This window comes from Talpa occidentalis, unplaced genomic scaffold (assembly GCF_014898055.3).
Source record: "Talpa occidentalis isolate TD23 unplaced genomic scaffold, MPIMG_talOcc4v2.1 talOcc4.17, whole genome shotgun sequence".
NCBI lineage: Eukaryota > Metazoa > Chordata > Mammalia > Eulipotyphla > Talpidae > Talpa > Talpa occidentalis.
The window spans coordinates 47335174-47355930 of NW_023601754.1; the positions used below are offsets into that span (position 1 = coordinate 47335174).

At 65.0% G+C, this 20757-nt stretch overlaps 2 protein-coding genes across 5 annotated transcripts; both read left to right on the top strand.

Moving 5' to 3' along the window:
* The first annotated feature begins 546 nt into the window (after positions 1-546).
* Positions 547-14152, top strand: POLD1 (DNA polymerase delta 1, catalytic subunit). 2 transcript variants are annotated; one of them, XM_037517035.1, is made up of 27 exons: positions 547-614; positions 3793-3998; positions 4274-4387; positions 4866-5012; positions 5103-5228; positions 5323-5491; positions 5578-5659; positions 5738-5867; positions 6122-6288; positions 6481-6585; positions 7343-7483; positions 7567-7677; positions 7805-7996; positions 8093-8181; positions 8252-8368; positions 8508-8621; positions 8885-9032; positions 10153-10248; positions 10329-10466; positions 11145-11320; positions 11665-11817; positions 11944-12046; positions 12619-12751; positions 12962-13075; positions 13315-13367; positions 13447-13544; positions 13973-14152. In XM_037517035.1, the coding sequence occupies exons 2-27, from the start codon at positions 3797-3799 to the stop codon at positions 14076-14078; spliced, it is 3324 nt and encodes a 1107-aa protein (XP_037372932.1). In that variant the 5' UTR covers positions 547-614; positions 3793-3796; the 3' UTR covers positions 14079-14152. The 2 variants fall into 2 exon arrangements, with proteins under 2 accessions (XP_037372932.1, XP_037372931.1); XM_037517034.1 differs by having other exon boundaries at positions 561-614; positions 3796-3998.
* Positions 14153-14941: 789 nt separating this feature from the next.
* Positions 14942-19423, top strand: SPIB (Spi-B transcription factor). 3 transcript variants are annotated; one of them, XM_037517123.1, is made up of 6 exons: positions 14942-14964; positions 15785-15812; positions 17009-17081; positions 17342-17556; positions 17697-17847; positions 19125-19423. In XM_037517123.1, exons 1-6 carry the CDS (start codon positions 14942-14944, stop codon positions 19421-19423), a joined length of 789 nt encoding a protein of 262 aa, XP_037373020.1. The 3 variants fall into 3 exon arrangements, with proteins under 3 accessions (XP_037373020.1, XP_037373022.1, XP_037373021.1); XM_037517125.1 differs by having other exon boundaries at positions 17697-17843; positions 19125-19177; XM_037517124.1 differs by lacking the exons at positions 14942-14964; positions 15785-15812; positions 17342-17556 and having other exon boundaries at positions 17016-17081.
* The last annotated feature ends 1334 nt before the right edge of the window (positions 19424-20757 follow it).

A 20757-nucleotide genomic window follows, 5' to 3' on the forward strand; every position in this document is an offset into this window, starting at 1 on the left:
GCGACCTGGACGGACATTCCCGGGGAGCGCGGCCAGGGGCTGCTGGAGGGCTGGGCTGGGCAGGCGTGCTTGGGGCGGAGAAGGGGGGCCGTGCCAGCAGCGGACCTGCGCCCCGCAAGTGCGCCCACCAGCGCAGTCTAGTTCACAGAACGGGCCGGGACCCGGGCTCGCAGCAGCCGGCCTCCGCGGCTCAGAGGGCGACACGGACAACACCCACGGGCCCGCCCGACCCGGCCCGCGACAGGACCGGGGCTGGAGACTGGCCGCTGCGCGCGCAGCGCCCGGGGCGCGGGCGGAGGGGGCGGGGCGCTGCGCGCGCAGAGGGCACGAGGCGACAAAAACAGCCGCGCGAGGGGCGTGGCTTATTATCCCGGCCTCAAAGGGGGCGGGCTTGCGAGAACGCGTAAGCGAGGGGGCATGGTCATATCACGGAGAGGGGCGTGGTCTCCCCCTATATGGAGGTATGGGGCGGGAGCTTGGGCTGTTGGGCGTGGCCTCGCCCTACATGGACAGGGGGCGTGGCCAGGCTCCCGCGCCGCCACTCTGGGCCTGCGCGCGCCGCAGTCAGGGGTCACGGTGGCGTCGGCTGTGGCGGGAAACGCTGTTTGAAGCGGGTGAGTGCGGGGTGATTAGAGTTCCCGGGGACTCGGGCGGGCGGGGAGCGGGGCTGGAGGGGCCGGGCACGCAACCTGATAGAGGGTGCTGGGCGATCGCGCGGGGCGTGGCAGCGAGAGGGTGCCCCTCCGCACGCGGAAGGGGACCAGGGCCCGTGGGCGCAGGGGCGCGCGGGAAGGCGATCGGTGGGGGCCCCTTGGCGCGCAGGGGGCGCAGGCGCTGAGCGCCACTGGAGTTGCAGCGGTGGCGGGGACTCCACCCTGAGGGGCCCTTGGGGCCCCGGGATCCGGGGCACTGGGGCACTGGATGCTGCACGTGGAGGCTTGGTGCCATGGTTTTCACTCCATGCTGAGTACTCCCTGCCCGCCACTGTTCGAGAATCTGGTGCGCCCACAAGAAGTTAGAAGGCCCCAGCTCCTGAACGCGCCCCCCCACCTCCCGGGGTGGGGGCCTAGTCAGTCATCCCACAGGCTTTCTAAAGCGTCTTCTATGTGCCGGACACTATAGTGGAGCTCAGGGCTACTTCAGCACCCCACACAGCTCGATCCCCACACACCCCCATCTCATTTCCAGCAGGAGAGACAGACAGGCAGCAGTGCCCAAACGGAAGGAGCCACAGCCGCCGATTTGGGCCCAGGGTGGGCGGGGCTCAGGGCCCAGGCCTGTTGGAAGCCAGTGCTGATGGGGCTTGCAGACCTGTGGCCTGAAGGGAAGACCGAAGTGGGGGCACTCCTAGGGTGTTAGCTTGCCAAGCACTGAATTAGAGAGGGGAGTGCAAGGAGCAGGTTTGGGGGACATCAGGAGCCGGACCTTGGGGTCTGGGCTGGTTGGTGATGGCCTCACTCTGGGCTGGTCACTCTGTCAGCCTGGCTTCTGCAGAGAGGTCTGGGCCCGAGACGCACAGGCAGAGGCGACATTTAAAGCTGCAAGAGAGGGGCCTCCCCTGGTGGCGCAGCGGTTGAGCACTGGGCTGTGAAGCTTCCACAGCCTCTGCAGTGCCGGTTCGATCCCCGGCCCCCGGCGAGGGTCCCACATGGCATGCAGACCTCTGCTGCTGTGCCTGCTGTACCCCTCAGCAGTGTATTTCGTCATTCTGCCTGTTCTGTTCCTCGCTCTGGCTCTGGTGAATCCTCTCACCCTCCCGTGCTTCTGACTGTACCCAGTGCTTGTATAAATAAATAAATTTTAAAAATAATAATAAAATTTAATAAATAAAAAATATATATATAAGTAAATAAAAATAAAGCTGCACGAGGGTGAGAGTGAAGGTCCCAGAGAAACAAGAGTCTGGTCCCAGTGAGCCCCAATGTTTATGTCTCCACTGCAGTCATTGTTTAGCGTTTGTCACAGAAGGGCCGAGAAAGGGGGACAACACAGTGGTGGCTAGAGTTATTTTCTGTTTGTATATATCCCAGGTCCCAGCTTTTATTTTGAAAGGTTCAAGCCTTTAGAGAGGTCACAAGACAGTAACAGTGGACCCTGGCCCACCTGTTGCCCTGCTTCGCTGCTTTCTTCACCCATTGCCTCAGCTATACACATGCTCGGGTATCTTTCTTGGGGGGCTGACCTATTTCAAAATCAGAGTCCTCCTGAGACTCTGAAATGCCAGCAGATAGCTCTAAGAACAGGTATCCCACCATGTCACCACAGTTTAATTCTCACCATCAGGCTACTGAACTGTTACCTCGTGGGCTGCCCTGATTCTAACTGTCCTGAGAGTACCCTTCATAGTGATGGCCGGTGTTTGAATTCAGGATCAGATCTGAATTCCCCACTGCATCATCTCTTCATCATGACCCTGTAGCCTGTACTTTAAAACAGCTTCTTGGCTTTCCCTTTCTCCGCATTTATGGCATTGGCAGTTTGGAAGACTCCTGAAGGGGCAGTTTTGCAAGCCTAGTGAGGAGAATACACATTAGACATCTTACACATCTTTTATCTTTAGTATACAAAAGAGGCTCTGTGAGCCTCTCCCCACCTGCATCTCACCTTCCCCACTGAACAATAGGTCTTTGAGAGCCCGCCCTATCAGTACATAGAGAGCTTCCTCTTTCCTTTATACAGCTGCATAATATTCCACAGACCCGAATAAATGTAATCTACTTAAACAAAAAATGTCCCCCAGAAGGACATTTAGGTGGTTTCCAGTCTTTTGTGATAGCAAACAATGGTGCCGGAAATAACCTCGTGAGGGCAGTTTCTCTGATGTGATAGTGTCTCTGCAGCAGAAACCCCTGGCAGTAGAATCGCGCCCTCTCCACCTTTTTCAATCAAACAGTAACTCACCCCTAGTGGAAATGTGCAGGTCTTGTGAAGCAGACAGGTGTACACAGTCCATTTCCATCACCCCAGAAAGGTCGCTCGTGCCCCCTCCGGTATTAGTATCTCCCACCCCAGAAGCAGCCACTAGCCAAATTACTAGAACATGGCATAGCCGGCATTATACTATATGTGCTCTTTTTCTTTTTAATTGAGGCAAAATTGGCCATTTTAAATTGTATCATTCAGTGGCATTTGGTACGTTCACTGCGTCGGGCAGCTAATACCTCTAGATCCAGAACATTAGTGTCACCCCAAAAGGGATCCCCATGCCTGTCAGCAGTCACTCGGCGTTCCCCAGCATGGACTCTCTCTAGCTGAAGCAGGGCGGGGGCATAGTGTCTGCACTCACTCACCAGTGGTTTGTCACGATAAATAATATGGATGCAGGCTCTGCTGGGGAGGGGTGAGGTAGCCAGTGTGGCACTGTGTCCACTACTAGGGACCCCAGAGGAAGGCAATCAGAAGCTGTAGAGCCTTAAAGCATTTCAGAATAGAGTTGGGGGTTGCATTTGGCTTTTAAGTGCCAGAGGAAGCCTCTGGTGTATTTTGAGTCGGGGGCACTTGGTCAGCTCTGTGTCTGGGACCCAACACAGTGATTGGTCTGCAGGAGGTGCCTCCCGGCTGATGGGCTGTGGCGACCTGGGCAGACAGGGTGGGGGGGAGCATGCAGGGCAGGAAACAAGCGAGGGGATGGGGAGCATGTGAGGAAGGGGTGATGGGGAGGAGAGGAATCTGGGAGCCCTCAGTGTGGTGAACAGGCCCACAGTCACAGTCACGGTGGGTGCCTGGGAGACCATGGAGCAGTTTGGGGAGGGTCCCCTTGCTCAGAACCCTCTCCAACCCTGACTCACCCAGCAGGATGGACGGCAAGCGGCGGCCAGGCCCTGGGCCCGGGGTACCCCCCAAGCGGGCCCGTGGGAGCCTCTGGGATGATGATGACGGTCCGCCGCCATCGCAGTTCGAGGCGGAGCTGGCCTTGATGGAGGAGATGGAGGCGGAGCACAGGCTGCAGGAACAGGAGGAGGAGGAGCTGCAGCCTGCCCTGGAGGGGGCTGCAGACGGTGAGCCCCAGAGCCAGAACCCCTGCACCCCTCTCGTCATGCCTAGAGCTAACCTGTCACCCCCAGTTTGAGCTCCAAGGGCTGACCTTGAACCCGTGCAGATATCTGATGTCTGTGGCCTGCAGCTTCTATTTGACCTTGACCCCCGATTTCTCCTCAGCTTCCTCCATGAGCCAGGCCACCACCTCTGCCTGCCTTTCCTGCAAACCAGATGTCACCTGTGTCTGCAGGAGGAGCCATGACTCCATATAGCCCCACTTCCCTTCTCCCCACAGGGCTGTTCTCCCCAACAGCCATTGATCCCCGCTGGCTTCGACCTTCCCCACCCGCCCTGGACCCCCTGACAGAACCCCTCATCTTCCAGCAGTTGGAGATCGACCATTATGTGGGTGAGTTTGGGGGTCAAAGGCTGAGACAGGACAACCTCTCTGGCTCTGTGGGGATGGGATGGACGTAAGCAGTTCCCACCCAGATGACCAGGGCTATGAGAGGGAGGGATGGGGTAGGGGGTGGCAAGGAGTCTGGCTAGGGCAAGGGCAGGCATCTAAGAGGACTTCCTGGAGGAGGGGAACATTTTCCAATTAAGAGCCAGAGGCAGAAAGAGCTGGCTTCTTGCAGAGCGGAGAGAGGTGTGTTCTGACACCCATTCCTGTCCATCCGTCCATCTGGTCAGTCAGGAACAACCTGTCTGCACTGGCTTCTCAGGGGCTCCCCTTCAAGAAGCAGAGGCAGGATAAAGAGGGCAGCAGTGAGGGGTCAGTGCGCTGAGGAGTATGCCACAGGAGCTGCAGGGCCGTGCCCCAGTGCAAGACAGGCCTGGGGGGATAAACCTGGGAGGCAACCCTGTTTGACCCCCGGCCTCCCCAGGTACAGCTCGGCCCCTGCCTGGGGCGCCCCCATCGCCCTGCAACTCCGTGCCTGTGCTCCGAGCCTTTGGGGTCACGGACGAGGGCGTCTCCGTTTGCTGTCACATCCACGGCTTCGCGCCCTACTTCTACACCCTGGCCCCGCCTGGTGAGTGGCCCCAATGCGGAAGACCCTTCCTTGCCCCGGCCGCCTGGAGGCCCCCCAACCCGCAGCTCTGACCAGCCCTCCCATACTCAGGTTTCAGGCCTGAGCACCTGGCCGACCTGCAGCGCGAGCTGAACGCGGCCATCAGCCGGGACCAGCGCGGCGGGAAGGAGCTCTCGGGGCCTGCGGTGCTGGGCGTTCTGCTCTGCTCCCGGGAGAGTGAGTGGGACCCCGGGCTGGGCCGGGCGGGGGCGGGGGGCTCTGCGCGAGCAGGGTGGGGCCAGCCTCCTCCGCCCGCCTCCTCGGCCTGCAGGCATGTTCGGGTACCACGGGCACGGCCCCTCCCCGTTCCTGCGCATCGCGCTGGCGCTGCCCCGCCTGGTGGCCCCCGCCCGCCGCCTGCTGGAGCAGGGCATCCGCGTGGCCGGCCTGGGCACCCCCAGCTTCGCGCCCTATGAGGCCAACATCGACTTTGAGATCCGGTACTGCCTGCCCCGCACCCCCCCCCCACTTCTCCAGCCCCCAATCTCCCCTCCCCCGTGGGCCCGCTGACCCTCACCCCCTCCAGGTTCATGGTGGACACGGACATCGTCGGCTGCAACTGGCTGGAGCTCCCTGCGGGGAAGTACTTCCTGAGGCAGACTGAGAAGGTGCCGGCGAGGGCCCGGGGTGGGGTGGCGGGGAGCCGGGACCCCGCTGCAGCCACCCAATGTGCCGGGTGCCCGCAGGCCACGCTGTGTCAGCTGGAAGTGGACGTGTGGTGGTCAGATGTGATCAGTCACCCACCGGAAGGGCCGTGGCAGCGAATCGCACCCCTGCGGGTGCTCAGCTTTGACATTGAGTGCGCTGGCCGCAAAGGTCTGTCCCCCAGGGAGCTGAGATCCCAAGCCCCCGGGTGTTCCTGCAGGTCAAGGGGTGCGGAGTGGGGAGAACCTGGCAGCAAGAGCAAAGGTCCTGGGGCAGGATGACCCTGCCTTGCCTGTGAGGATGGGGGAGTGGAGCAGGATGGGGGAGTGGTGCCGGGGTCTGCAGGCCTGGGGGATTTGAGGGTGCAGCCACCTGGAGGGACGAGCAGGAGTGAGGTCCCCTGTGACGCTGCCTCCCTTGTGCAGGCATCTTCCCCGAGCCCGAGAAGGACCCCGTGATCCAGATCTGCTCTCTGGGACTGCGCTGGGGTGAGCCGGAGCCCTTCCTGCGCCTGGCGCTCACCCTACAGCCTTGTGCCCCCATCCTGGGCGCCCAGGTGCAGAGCTACGAGCGGGAGGAGGAGCTGCTCCAGGTGACCCTTCCAGACCCCCCTTGTCCTCAGTACCCCACCCCAACCTCCATGTGCCTGCATGCACCCCGTTTTCCCCACCGGTTGGAGGGCTCTAGGGCCGCTCTCGTGGAATGTTCTGGCAGCAGCCATGGGGAGCTGAGGCTGGGGAGTGACCAGGGAGAGCACAGGGTGACCGAGTGCCCTCCCGCCCAGGCCTGGTCCACCTTCATCCGCGCCATGGACCCCGACGTGATCACTGGCTACAACATCCAGAACTTCGACCTGCCCTACCTCATCTCCCGGGCCCAGACCCTCAAGGTGGGAGCGCAGGGGGGTGCTTGGGCCCGGGGTGCAGACGGCTACCCTGCCTCTCCTCCTCTCTCCCCCTGCAGCTCTGTCTCCTGGGGTGGCCCATCTTACTCAGTGCCAGCAGCTCCAGAGACCACCCCCAAAACCGTCCCTGCCCCGCTCCCAGTCCAGGAGGCTGCTGGGCCTTCTGCAGGGGCCGTGGAGGGCAGTGGTGGTGGGGTCTTGTGAATCCCGAGGTGTGGAAGGGAGCATGTGGGGGTGCTGAGACTGGTCTTCTAGGCTTTAAGGTGGGGCAGCAAGAACGAGGGCAAAGGAGACTTTCCTGAAGCATAAGGCAGAACCCCAAGCTCGGCGCTGGCCCAAGGAGTGGGGGGCACAGGAGCTGTGGGGAGCCTGCCCCCAGGTGCTGAGGTTGGGCGCCTTGTGAAGCCTCGCTGTCCCTGGGCTTGTCGAGCTGTCCCCTTCCTTGTGCCTTCCGTGCCGGCTGAGCTCAGCGTCGGTGTGGCTGGTCCCTCCTCGCTGAGCTCAGCATCACCCCCAAGCCCACTACTCCCCAGCTCGGTGCAGCCCAGCAGACACTGGGCACCCTGAGCGCCCCCATCTCCCCTCAGTCAGCCTACCCACCAGCCCCACAGAGTCTTCCTGCACCCAGATCTGCTGCCCCCAGGGCCTGGGAGGGGCGTCCTGGGGGAGTCTGGCCTCCCCTGCTGTGGGTCCCCCACCCCCCTCCTACAGGTCTCTGCACGGTCTCACACTGCATCCTCAGGTGGACAAGTTTCCCTTCCTGGGCCGCGTGTCCGGCCTCCGCTCCAACATCCGGGACTCGTCCTTCCAGTCCAAGCAGACGGGCCGGCGGGACAGCAAGGTGGTCAGCATGGTGGGCCGCGTGCAGATGGACATGCTGCAGGTAGGGGCCCACCGGGCCGGCTCTGCCCACCGCGCCAACCCCGCCTCCGGCCTGCGCCCACCACCCCCCGCCCTGCGCCCCAGGTGCTGCTGCGCGAGCACAAGCTGCGCTCCTACACGCTCAACGCCGTGAGCTTCCACTTCCTGGGCGAGCAGAAGGAGGACGTGCAGCACAGCATCATCACCGACCTGCAGGTGCCGCCACCCGCCCGTCCCGCCCCCACGCCCTGACCACCGGGCCCCGCGGGCCTCGGGAGCCGCCCTCACCCCTCTGCCTCCGACCTGGGCTGCCGCCCCGCCCTGACTCCCCTGCCATCCCCAGAACGGCAACGAGCAGACGCGCCGCCGCCTGGCCGTGTACTGCCTCAAGGACGCCTTCCTGCCGCTGCGGCTGCTCGAGCGCCTCATGGTGCTGGTGAACGCCGTGGAGATGGCGCGCGTCACTGGCGTGCCCCTGGGCTACCTGCTCAGCCGCGGCCAGCAGGTCAAGGTCGTGTCCCAGCTGCTGCGGCAGGTCAGTGGCCACTGGTCCCCCCGCCCCATGCACGCAAGACCCTGTAGAGCGCTGACCGCCCTCTTCCGCCCACCCCGCCTCCCCTTCCGCCCCCAGGCCATGCGCGAGGGGCTGCTGATGCCTGTGGTGAAGACGGAGGGCAGCGAGGACTACACCGGAGCCACCGTCATCGAGCCCTTGAAAGGGTGAGGCCCGGAGCCCGGGGGGTTCGTCGGGCCCTCCACACACACCCTGACCCTCCCCCCTGCCCTGCAGATACTACGACGTCCCCATCGCCACACTGGACTTCTCCTCGCTGTACCCGTCCATCATGATGGCCCACAACCTGTGCTACACCACGCTCCTGCGGCCTGGGGCCGCCCAGAAGCTGGGGTACGGCGGTTTCCTCCAGCACCACCCAGGGGCTGGCCTCGGTGGGCTAGGGCTGGGGACCCAGTCGTGATGGGTGAGACGGGAGAGGTGGGGGCGCTGGAGGCCCGGCCCCGTGTCACCCTCTGCTCCCCTTCCCCAGCCTGACGGAGGATCAGTTCATCAAGACGCCCACGGGGGACGAGTTCGTGAAGGCGTCGGTGCGGAAGGGGCTGCTGCCCCAGATCCTAGAGAACCTGCTCAGCGCCCGGAAGAGGCGGGTCCTCAGCCCCTCAGAGCTCAGGCCGGCGAAGGCGCCTTCCCATCCTTTAGTCACCTCAGGCCAACCCCTGCGTGACTCAGAACAGGGCGCCCCCTCAGGCAGCTCCCACCCCTCTGCTGCCACCCCTTTGTGCAGTGTGCAGCATGCACGACGGGACAGGGCCTTTTCCAGAGAGACCCTGACCAGTGCCCAGGCATCTAGTCTCCCCCTGAGACCTAGGATGGCACCCGAGTGACCTCTGTCCCCCGACATTCCAGGGCCAAAGCTGAGCTGGCCAAGGAGACAGACCCCCTGCGGCGGCAGGTCCTGGACGGGCGGCAGCTGGCACTAAAAGTGAGCGCCAACTCGGTATACGGCTTCACCGGTGCCCAGGTGGGCAAGCTGCCGTGCCTGGAGATCTCACAGGTGGGTGCTCGGCCTCCGTGGCAGGCAGCTGGGGGCAGACCGGCCACCTCTGGCAGGCCAAGGCCTGGACTCTGTCCTCTGCCCGTGAGCTGAGGGGACCTTGCAAAATCTCCCCAGCCATCCCCTTCCTCTGGGGTTTGGCTCCCTCCAGCCATGGGGGGCTCCCTCCCACGAGGGCCTGGCTCTCAAGGCAGAAGGCTGGGAAGAATGGCCCTGGTGGGGATGCCTCATGGCAGTGAGGGGTACACCCTCATAACCTCCTGCAGCTTGAGCGGGTCCCCCAAGACCACCCTGAGACCCAGTGATGCACTAGAAGGACTCAGAACTCACGGCATCACACACACGGTTGGGATTTATTACAGAGGAAGGACAGAGACTTAGGTCAGTTGGGGGGCCAGGCCTGGGTGTCCCCTCGTCCCTCCCTGTGGAGGCGCAGACGGGGCTTTCCTCTCCCAGCAGCAACATCGCTAGGGAGGCTCACCCAGCTGGGGTGCTGGGGTTTGGGGAAGGGTCCTTCATGAGGCGGAGATCCCAAGTCACAGACTGACCTTGGCTGCTCAGGCTCAGGGCCGCCATGAGTCACGGTCGGTGCAGGTCCTGGGGTCCAGGCACTGGTGCGAAGACACTCGTCAGGCACAGGATGCTTGTCGCCGGGCAGGCCCCTTCCTGGCCTTCTGGGTCCGGGCCCCGCCAGCTGCCTGGGCAGAAAACAGTGTCTGGGTATCAGGCTCAGCCCCTAGGCAGAGAGTAGGGGGTGGGGGGCGGTTGGGCTGCCCCAGCCTGGTCTCAGCCTGTCTCCACCACCCCCTCTGCCTCTCCATTCTGTTCCTCTCTTCTCTGCTGTTTCTCTCAAGCTTAAGGGGACGGGGTGGGATGACTGAGGCCTTCTGGAAGTAGGGGAGCAAGATGGCAGCATAGAAGGCGGGGAGCAGAGGAGTCAGGTTAGACCCAAATAAATCAGCCATGACACTGAAAGTCAGATTTCTGACCCTTCCGAACAACCAAGCCAGGGGCACGCTGCCCCCACCCCCACATCCCTGAGGGGCAGCCTCCGCCCCTCCGGCAGGCTGGGGACGCAGCCCCGGGGGTGCGGCCAGCCCACTGTGGAGTCTCCCCACAGAGCGTGACTGGCTTCGGACGCCAGATGATTGAGCAGACAAAGCAGCTGGTGGAGGCCAAGTACACCATAGAGAAAGGCTACAGCTCGGACGCCAAGGTCTGGGGGCTGCCGCCACCGCTGGATGGGGGGTACTGGTGGGGAGCCCCCAGCTTCCCGCTCACACACGCACCTCCCAGGTGGTGTATGGAGACACCGACTCCGTCATGTGCCGATTCGGAGTCACCTCTGTGGCCGAGGCCATGGCCCTGGGGCGGGAGGCCGCGGACTGGGTGTCAGGCCACTTCCCCGCCCCCATCCGGCTGGAGTTCGAGAAGGTGAGTGGGGCCTTGCTCATGCCTGGGCCTGCAGCGGGTGGCTGTGGCCTCTGCTCCGCCGGTGTCCGCAGAGTTTAAGGATGCACCTAGGTGGGGTTCCCACATCTGGGGTACCCCGGTGTTGCCCAGGGTCTCTCCATTTTGGGGTACCCTGAACTGTCTCCCAGTTCTCGTCAGGCTCATAAGCCCCTGTTTCAAGGGGTTTTGCTGCCCGAATCCTCCTGAGTCTGGGGACCCGGCTTTGGAGCCCGGGGCTCTGTTCCTTGAAAACCCTGTCAGCCTCTGAGCGCTGCTGGCCTGGGGTTTCCTAGGGGCCTTGACAGGACAGTGTCCTGGATTGGGACGCCATCATCCGGGCCTCCCGTACCATATTTTATCCCAAGCTCAAGCTTGGGGCAGGCAGGGGCAGGGGGGGTATGCCAGTTCTCAGGCTTGGGCCTCCCATTTTCAAGACATCCTGCCACAGGGCTCACGCAGGGCCTGTCTCCTCTCAGGGGGTACAGGAACGCCTCAGGCGTCGCCAGGCTTGGGCCTTAGGGTCTCAGGGGTCCTCTCCTCAAGCGTTGGGATTCTGTGTCATGGGGGCCAACCCGGTGTCCTCAATTTCTGGGAGTGGTCTTGAGATTGGGGACCAGCCCCCACAGTCACAGGGTTCTCTGCCTTGGGTCCCCCGCCCAGGTCTACTTCCCTTACCTGCTCATCAGCAAGAAGCGCTATGCCGGCCTGCTCTTCTCCTCCCGGCCGGACACCCACGACCGCATGGACTGCAAGGGCCTGGAGGCCGTGCGCAGGGACAACTGCCCCCTAGTGGCCAATCTGGTCACTGCCTCCTTGCGCCGCCTGCTAATTGACAGGTGAGCTGGACCCTCCTCCCCAGACAGTCCAGGCCCCCAACCTCCTTCCTCAGAGCCAGGAGTCCAGTTCCCCAGTCAGGCCGGGGGCTCAGGCCCAGCCCCCCGCCCTTGGAGACGCAGGTGTCCGACCAGCTCTTCCTCCCGCAGCGGAGCGCTGCCGAGTGGGGTTGGGCAGCTGTGGGCCCAGGCCCCGCCTCTGCCGCAGCCTGAGGCTGGGCAGGCCCCTCCCCATCCACGGCCTCCTGCCCCAGCCTCCACCCGGCCGCCCCCAGCCTCAGAGGCCGGTGGGCAAGTCAGCCTGGCCCCGGCGCCCCGGGGTGACGCCCACCCTGCGGCCCCCGCAGAGACCCGGATGGCGCCGTGGCGCATGCGCAGGAAGTCATCTCGGACCTGCTGTGCAACCGCATCGACATCTCGCAGCTGGTCATCACCAAGGAGCTGACCCGCGCGGCCGCCGACTACGCCGGCAAGCAGGCCCACGTGGAGCTGGCCGAGAGGTGGCCGGGGCCGGCGGGCGGGGGGCTGTCCAGAAATAGCCGCTCCTGCCAGCTGGGCCGCCACTTCCTGTGCCCCGCCCCCGCCGCCCCACCTGCCTCACCCCGCCGCCCCCCGTCTCCCCGCAGGATGAGGAAGCGGGACCCCGGGAGCGCCCCCAGCCTGGGTGACCGCGTCCCCTACGTGATCATCAGTGCCGCCAAGGGCGTGGCCGCCTACATGAAGTCCGAGGTCAGGCCCACCTGGCTGCCCGCGCCCGCCCAGCTCTCCCCGACTCTCACTTCTGCTTTCCAGGCCGGGTGGGGAGGGTGTTTCCCTCCGGGGCCCCAGGGGGGCGAGAACCGCCCCCAACACACCCCTGGGAGTCGTCTCGCTCCCAGGCCTCCCAGCGCCCTCTGGAGGGCCCGTTACTGGGACTCCTCCCTGCCCCTGCAGAGGCCGGGCCTCCCCGTGCAGCCCGCTCGCCTGTCCCCCGCCGCCGTCTCCTGGGCCCCAGGTTCCCCTGAATTCACACCCCCGCTGCTGCCCAGGCAGCCAGTGACCTGAGCCCCGACTCTCCCACAGCCCCGGCCCTTGCTTGCTCTCCTCCCGCCATCCCGCTGACCTCACGGCCCGTCGTGAACTCTGACCCTTCCTTGGCAACCCCACAGCCCCCAACTGTGGACCCCAGTGGGTCCCATGCCCCGCCCTCTGATTCTATGCTAGACCCGTGGCCCAGGCCAAACCCTGCAGGGCCCTGCCCCCCATGTGGGGCTGAGCCCCTTGGCTGCGGGCGTTGGCCACACCCCACCCCTCTGCCGCAGGACCCCCTGTTCGTGCTGGAGCACAGCCTGCCCATCGACACGCAGTACTACCTGGAGCAGCAGCTGGCCAAGCCGCTGCTGCGCATCTTTGAGCCCATCCTGGGCGAGGGCCGCGCGGAAGCCGTGCTGCTACGTATGGGGGTGCTGGAGAGGGCTCCTGGGCGGGGCGCTGGGGGAGGGTCACAGGGGGCGCTGCCTAGTCATGGGGTACACTGGTGCGGTGGAAGGGCACAGGGGGCACTGTCCAGGCACGAGGTACATAGAGGTGCTCGGGCGGGGCCCCCAGGGTAGGAGTGCCCCTGGACAGGATGGCACTGACCCCCCCCCCACTCCCGGCCCGCAGGCGGGGACCACACGCGCTGCAAGACGGTGCTCACGGGCAAGGTGGGCGGCCTGCTGGCTTTTGCCAAGCGCCGCAGCTGCTGCATCGGCTGCCGCACCGTCCTCAGCCACCAGGGTGAGCCTGGGCCCCGCCACCCCGCCAGCCACCCCCGAGTGGGGCTCCTGTCCCGAGGCAGCCCCACCGAGGGTCCCGGGCCCCCCGCCCCGGGGGTTCCCCGGGGAATTTTCCCCGCACACTTGCTCCCTTGTTCTCCGGCCCGCAGGGACTTTCAGAAGGCGGGCTGGGCAGCGGGCGGGGAAGGGGCAGGGGTGGGGTGGCCTGGCTCGGCCCCAGCTCCCCGTGCTGACCCCCAGGAGCCGTGTGCAAGTTCTGCCAGCCCCGGGAGTCGGAGCTGTACCAGAAGGAGGTGAGGCCCGGGGCCGGGGGGTTGGGGGGAAGGAGGGTCAGGGCTGGGCCAGGCGCTCAGCCCGGTCCTGCTGTCCCAGGTGTCACACTTGAATGCCCTGGAGGAGCGCTTCTCGCGCCTCTGGACCCAGTGCCAGCGCTGCCAGGGCAGCCTGCACGAGGACGTCATCTGCACCAGGTGCCTCTCCTCCTGCCCCGCCTGCCCTCCGGCCCCTGGCCCGAGGCCAAAGCCTAGCTCCGGGCCCCCCGGGCCACCCCACGTCCTCTGTGGGCTGCTGAATGAATTGGGGGGCACCCGTTGTCCACACACACACATATGCCCGCAGTCCTGGCCCCCTCCCCCAGGGCGTGCCGGGCTTTCCCCAGGGAACAGGTGGGCGGGGCGGGTTCCCACGCCGGGTGACAGGTGATATACGGCCCTGCGCCGCGGCAGCACCCGCTGTTATCGGCTCCCCCGTGCCCGCTGAGCAAACAGCCCGCCTTGGGAGGGGTGGGTGGGCGGCGGGCAGGGGCCAAAGTCCTGGGAATGGCCCCCACCCCATCATGGGCGGGCAGGGGACGTGGGGACGGCCCTGACCCCCACCTGCCCCCCCCCCCCCCCCGCAGCCGCGACTGCCCCATCTTCTACATGCGCAAGAAGGTGCGCAAGGACCTGGAGGACCAGGAGAAGCTGCTGCGCCGCTTCGGGCCCCCTGGCCCCGAGGCCTGGTGACCCCAGCCCCCCCAGAGCAGCTTCCCCGAGGGCAGGCAGGGGTGGCGATGAATAAAGTTCAGACCTTTTGCTACCTGGCGTTTTGTGGTCTCTGGGGGGACAAGGCTGCTGCCCAGTTGTGGGCCGTGGGGTCACCTCCACACACCTGACCTCGGCACCCTCCCTGCAGGCCCCGGCTCCCTGGTCTGTCTACACAGAGGCCGGCCCCGCCTCAGTCTCCCGGGCCCTCCGGGGGGCGCCTCAGGCCGGCTCCTGCCTCCCTGCCTTCCTGGGGCTGCCCCACCTCCCGGGTGCCCACCTGTTTCCTCCAGGCCTGGGGCAGCCCCTCCCTGGCACCCCAAGGGGGGCCCCCTCCTAGTCACACCCACGATGTTTCCACCTGGGGTCCTCACCCCCCTCAGGCCTGGTTTTCTTCAGGGCCCCCCCCCAGTCCACGAGAGCCCTGGGGACCCTTGTGTCAAGTCCGCCCTCCAGCTCCAGCACCCGCTCCTCCCTGGGTATGGGCCCCCACATCCCACTTACCCCCCTTCACTAACCACGGGACTCCTTCAGCCCTCCTTTACTCTTTCAGAGTGCACCCCAAATCCAGCTCCTCTCCCATGTCCATTCCTCAGTGAGACCCCCCACCCCTGACCATGGGGATCCCCAAATCCATTTGGCCCCTGGACCCGCCCTCCCTGCCACGTGACCAAGGGGTTGTGCAATCCAGCCCCCTGCCCTGACCCCCTCCCCGAGGGGATTTTTGAGGAGGGCCCAGTCCGCTGCCTGCACCCCTGCCCCCCCCCACCAGGGGGCCGGGCCAAGGTATAAATAGGGCTGGTGGCTGCAGCTGTGGCCAGCCCAGCCTAGCCGTCGGCACCACCATGCTCGCCCTGGAGGCTGCACAGTAAGTGGGGCCCCTCAGTGGCCTGGGGACCCCCACCCCCCCACAGCTCCTCTGCCCACCGCCCCCACAGGCTGGGGGGCGCCCGCGGCCCACCCAGGAGGCACTGGCAGGCAGGCGGGAGGGGCGGCTACCTGCTTCCTCCAGGAACCCTCCTCTTCCCACCTGGCATTCCGCCCTCCATCCCATCCTGGGCTCCCCAGCAGGCGCTCGCCGGGCCCCCTGGGCGTGCCCCGACAGCTGGCTCTCCACCCGCCAGTTTCGCTGCATCTTACACTCAGCCCGCTCACCCCGCGGCTCCCCACTCCTGCCACCTCTTTTTTGGCTTCTAGGTCACTGTCGTCTGCCTCTCGCTGCTGCCCCGAGTCTGTGTCTGTCCCCCTCTGCCCCCCTTCCCCCGTCCTGTCTCTTCCCCACCCCATCCGTCTCTATCCCGGGACTCAGCGAGGACTCCTGTACCCCCTGCTCGCCTCTGGCCTTCCTAGGGGACCCGCTGCACCCACAGGCTAATGGAGGCCCTCCCTGCCCCCACTGCCCGCCCCGCTGCGCCCACACCTCCTCCCTGGGGACTTTCTCTCCCTCACTTTCCCTGCCCCCCAAGCCCTGGTCTATGCAAATCCCGGGGGAGGGGGGACATTTGCCTGGCCCCGACCCCTCACTTCCTGTCCCAGTGGGGGAGTGCGGTGGGGCTGGTCTCACACACGGACACACAGCTGCGGTGGTCACAGCTGCAGCTGCCTCCCCCGGGCGCCCCCAGCGGCCCTCAACCACTCGCTCAGGTGGCGGCGGCACCTGACATGCCCCTGTGCCTCTCCCCCTGCAGGCTGGACGGGCCGCACTTCAGCTGCCTGGTAAGTCGGGGTCCTAGGGGCCAGAAACGGGCACAGGGACCCCTGGGGCCTCCCTGCCTCAGTTTCTCCCTCTCTGCCCTGTCACTTTCTCCAACGCGCCCCTCCCCCGACCTCATCCCCGCTCCATCGCCCGGGTTTCTTCTCTCATTAGCTGGTTCCCTCCCTCAGGCTCTGCGTTCACTTCCTGCACTGAGAGGGCTGGGGGGTTCTGCTGACTTGTCCCTCCTGCATCCGTCCCACATGCAGTCAAGCTGTGGGTCCCACACCCCATTTCTGCTTCATGTTTGCGAAATATTAGCTGCAGATCTCAGACACGGGATGCGTATGCCCCAGGCTGGACACCCCCAGCGTCACTCAGGTGCTTGAAGGACACCCCCACGGATGCCCCCCCACGCGCCCCTCCAAATGGGGCCCCTCCTGCTGTTCTGTTGTGCTGTGCTTGCTCACAAGGCAGCAGTGGGACTCCGACGGGCAGCTCGGGGCAGCACCGGGTGCGCCCGCCTGAGCCAGGCACCCCGGTCCCAGACAACTGGAAGCTGCCTCCTGCCCCTTCCCAGCCACACCCGCCCGCGGCTGGCGAGGCGCTTTTGCCTCCATGTACACATTTTCGTCCCCCAGGCCCCCCAAGTCTCCTTCCCGCGGGCGCTGGTTGCCTTCCTGCCTGGGGCTCCTCACAGGGCAACTCTGACTGTTCTGGAATAAGGCTATTTGGGGGTTTGGCCAAGGGAGAGGGGGAGAGAGGCTGCAGGGGAGGAGCCTCTGGCCTGGGCACCCTCTGGGGGCCAATGGAAGCAAGATGGAGGCCGATAAAGATGCCCCGAGACTGCCTCTCAGGATGCTCCCAGCCCTCTCACCCCGCGCCCAGGGCAGGCCAGGCTGGGGCTCTCCACGGGGCGCTGTGACCCGCGAGGGTGTGCCCCACGGTGCTGGGGTCCCCTGCAGTCTGGGCGCTCGCTGCAGCAGCCCCCTCCCCGCCCCAGCTCTGTCCCCGTGCACGCCCACCCGCGCCCACCCGCGTCGTGTTTGCCAGTCCCTGTCTCTCTCTCTGCCCCCGTCATGCCCTCTCTGTCTTTCTCTCACCGTCTCCGTGTCTTTTAGCTCCTGCATCCGCCTCTTTCTCTTCCTCACTGCTCTCCCCACGCCCTCTCAGAGGCCCCTGCAGCCAGATGACCTCTCCCCCCAACCCCTCCCACCAGTACCCAGATGGAGTCTTCTATGATCTGGACAGCTGCAAGCACCCCGGCTACCCCGACTCCGAGGGGGCTCCCGGTGAGTGATCCTGCCCCGCCCCCCCACTTGGGCCCATTTCACAGCTGGGGGAGCCGAGGCCCAGAGCAGGCTGTCCCTCGCACAGCAGGATGGGGGAGCACAGGCCTCCTCCCCTCCCCCTTCCCCACACCCCGCTTTCCCATGCAAATCCTGGGGTCAGAGATTTGCACGCCCCACAATGGCCCTCTGTGCCCAGGCTGCAGGCTGCAGGGGGAAGGGGCGGCCAGCCCGCCGGCTCCTGACTCAGTGCCCCTCCCCAGACTCCCTGTGGGGCTGGACCGAGGCCCCGCCCGTGCCCGCGGCCTCCTATGAAGCCTTCGACCCGTCCGCTGTTCCCTTCGGCCACCCCCAGGGCATCCAGCTCTGTTACGGACCCTCCACCTACAGTGCTGCGGGGAGTCTCGACCCCATCCCCAGCCTAGAGGCCCCAGGGCCCGGCTTCCCAGCGTACCCCACCGAAGACTTCGCCAGCCAGGTGAGGGGCGGGGCCCCAGTCCTGGTCCTGTCAGGAGACCAGAGCCTAGTCCAGAGCGCAGGCTGCAAACAGGGCAGGAGGCGGCGGCAGGGGGGGCAGAGAAAGGGGCCTGGATCACAGGTGACCTTGACCTTCCACAGACCCTGGGCCCCCCCACCTATGCTCCGTACCCCAGCCCCGTGCTCTCTGAGGAGGAGGATCTTCTGCTGGACAGTCCTGCCCTGGAGGTCTCGGACAGCGAGTCAGATGAGGCCCTCACGGCTGGTCCCGAGGGGAGGGGATCTGAGGCAGGTATGTGGGGCTGGGGAGAACCCCAAGTGGAGCTACCGCTTCCCAAGCACCTACTGCATACCCAGGGCCAACCGCAGTTCTCAGGACTGCCACCTGCTGGCTGTGCGACCTGGGGCAAGTGCCTCTGCCTCTGCGCGCTGTGGTTTCCTGTCTGTGCAAAGAGAACCACAGTGATGTCTGCCCTCCTGGGGCTCCTGGGGCATGGGGGAGGTAAGAGGACACAGGTTTCCCCCATTATCTGAAAGCATGATGTGGTGGATTACTTTGCCAGGTCCAGGAATGCTACTGCCTTCCATGTTTATGGAAAAAGTTGTGAACAATCCCACACCCCAAAAGGGACCCCCCTAATCATACCAAATAGGCCCGTGCCACTTTAAGATGGCGAGGGAGACCCGTGTACACACGATGGGCTTCCGGGCACAGGGTGCGCACTGTCATCATCCACCCCAGAGCCACACACATCAGCCCCGTATCCACACACACACAACCCCCCCCCCCGTGCTTCCACCTGTACCCCTGTGCTCAACCCCAGGCAGTGGGGCTTGTCGGTGACTTTTCCTATCTGGCCTCAGTTTCCCTTCTTTAAAAAGGGCGTCATTTTCACCATCCCCCCCTTGTGGGGTTAAGATGACCATGGAATGAGCTCACAGCTGTGAAGCTCCCGAGGCAGCCCCTGACACGGAGCCTCACCAAGGTTTGTAAAAATACAACACACGCACGCTGGCCTCCTTCACAGTCCAGAGGTGAAGTCAGCGCCCCGAGGTCACACAGCTGGCAACCGGCAGAGTGCGTTTCTTGACACCCTCCCCAGGCTCCGTGGGGGCCCTGGCTGCTTGGAGGAGCCCAAGAGTCAGACCCACTGACCTCTCCCCGACGCCAGCCCTCCTGGGACGGAGGCTGGAAGGCCCGGAGCTGGAGAAACTGGCCAGGTGCTCTGAACCCCCTCTGGGGTCCTCTCCAGCAGTCAGTCTCTGTAAGAAGCCTCTGAGGGGCCCCACTCAGATTCTCCCCCGCATGGGCATGGACTGCTGTGCGGGGCACAGAGCAGAGCCCAGGTCAGGCGCCCATCCTGGAAAAGAAAGCAGGGAAGAGGGTTGGGGTTTCTGGGGCCACCGCTGCAGGGGCTGGGGGGGATTTGCCCCGATTTCGGGGCCAGACTGAGCCAGGTGGGTGTATCCAACTGCACCCGGCTCGGCTCTCGCGGCGCCCTGGCTCCTCGGGGGGCTGGGGGGCGGGGGGGGGGGGGGGTGGCCGCTGACGCGCCCCATCCCCCGCAGGGGCCCGCAAGAAGCTGCGCCTGTACCAGTTCCTGCTGGGGCTGCTGACGCGCGGGGACATGCGCGAGTGCGTGTGGTGGGTGGAGCCGGGCGCCGGGGTCTTCCAGTTCTCGTCGAAGCACAAGGAGCTGCTGGCGCGGCGCTGGGGCCAGCAGAAGGGCAACCGCAAGCGCATGACCTACCAGAAGCTGGCGCGCGCGCTGCGCAACTACGCCAAGACCGGCGAGATCCGCAAGGTGAAGCGCAAGCTCACCTACCAGTTCGACAGCGCGCTGCTGCCCGCCGCCCGCCGGGCCTGAGCCCAGGGCGGGGCTCTCGGGGCTCCGCGCCCGCGCCGGCCGCGCCCCCACGCCCTCGGTCAGAGGACCCGGGGAGCCCCACCACGTGGGGGAGGGGCGCCCCCTTCATCCCTAAGCCCTGTCTGGGGCTCTCTGGGACCCCCAGGCGGGTCTGGGCCGGGCCCCTCTGGGATTTCCTCGCATGCCCAGGATCCCCCGGATCCCCCTGCCGTGGGCCAGGGGACCCACCCACAGACTGCTACCCGGCGCCTGTCTAAAGCGTGGCGGGGCAGGGCTTCCAGAACCCCGAGAGCTTCTCTGGGATCTCCTTGTGATGTCTGAGATACCCCAACCAGGCCCGGGACCTCTCTGCAATTCCTCCCTCTCATCTGGGGGAGCCCACAGGTCATCTCAACAGGATGGGGGGAGGTGCTGCCAGCAACCCCAAGTCCTGTACAGTCTTGGGTCCCTTCCGTCAAATCTGAGCTCTCCTAGTTATGTCTGCCTCCCCCAACCCCTTATCATGTCTCAGATGTCCGCATCCATCTGTGACTTCCTTGTCCTATCTATTCCCCAGCCCCTTGTCATTTTTGAGATGACCCCCCCCCCCCCAATTCTGCAGGACCAGCTTGCTGTCACTTTGTCGTGTCTGGATACTCCAATCACACCTAGGACCCCTCTGGGATCCTTTTGTCGTGTCTGAAAATCACCCCTATCAGAGAGGGGGTGATCTCAGTGAGCCTTATCATATCTGGCTCCCTCTGAGACCCCACAGCAGCCCGCAGTCCGGGAGAAACACTCCCTCTCCTGAGGTCTCTTCCAGGTTGTGGGGTGGGGGAAGGACAGGGAATGGCTCTGGCCACACAGCTGGCTCCTGGGTGATCTTGGTAGCCCTCCCCTGACCTTTCTAACTGGTGAGCGCCCAGTGAGAGGTGGTTCACACCTCCTGGGGTAAATCAGGCCCTGGTGTGTTTGCTTTCTCTGACTGTACTGGTTCCTTTGGACCGGGATCCGAGGATCCGAGTTAACAGCTGGCATTTCAAAAGAGGGAGACTTTGCACAATGCAGCAAGGATGGGCCAGCTTTGGGGTGTGGAGAGGCTGGAGTAAGGCATCCACTCTCCACTCTGCCCAGTGCCCGCTACCCCTGCCTGTCTCACCCCCGTGGCTTCTCTCACTTCCAGACCCTGTCAGTTGCCCACTTGTCCCCCAACTTTAGGGTTTTGCCCCAACTTCAGCTGGAGGTGAAGCCTGAATGGACTGGGAGGCTTGTGGGAGGGGGCATCTGAAGCCGCCGGAGTCCCAGGTCCTTCAGCCTGGGTGGCTGGGATCTAGGGTGAAAGACTAGTTTGTCCC

Excerpts from the sequence above, each read along its gene's own strand:
- POLD1 (XM_037517035.1), top strand. The coding sequence starts at position 3,797 with ATGGACGGCAAGCGGCGGCCAGGCCCTGGGCCCGGGGTACCCCCCAAG. Across the intron at positions 13,076-13,314 it reads CACCGTCCTCAGCCACCAGG|GAGCCGTGTGCAAGTTCTGC; the intron begins GTGAGCCTGGGC and ends GCTGACCCCCAG. Across the intron at positions 13,368-13,446 it reads CGGAGCTGTACCAGAAGGAG|GTGTCACACTTGAATGCCCT; the intron begins GTGAGGCCCGGG and ends CTGCTGTCCCAG.
- SPIB (XM_037517123.1), top strand. The coding sequence starts at position 14,942 with ATGCTCGCCCTGGAGGCTGCACA. Across the intron at positions 14,965-15,784 it reads CTCGCCCTGGAGGCTGCACA|GCTGGACGGGCCGCACTTCA; the intron begins GTAAGTGGGGCC and ends CTCCCCCTGCAG. Across the intron at positions 17,557-17,696 it reads CCGAAGACTTCGCCAGCCAG|ACCCTGGGCCCCCCCACCTA; the intron begins GTGAGGGGCGGG and ends GACCTTCCACAG.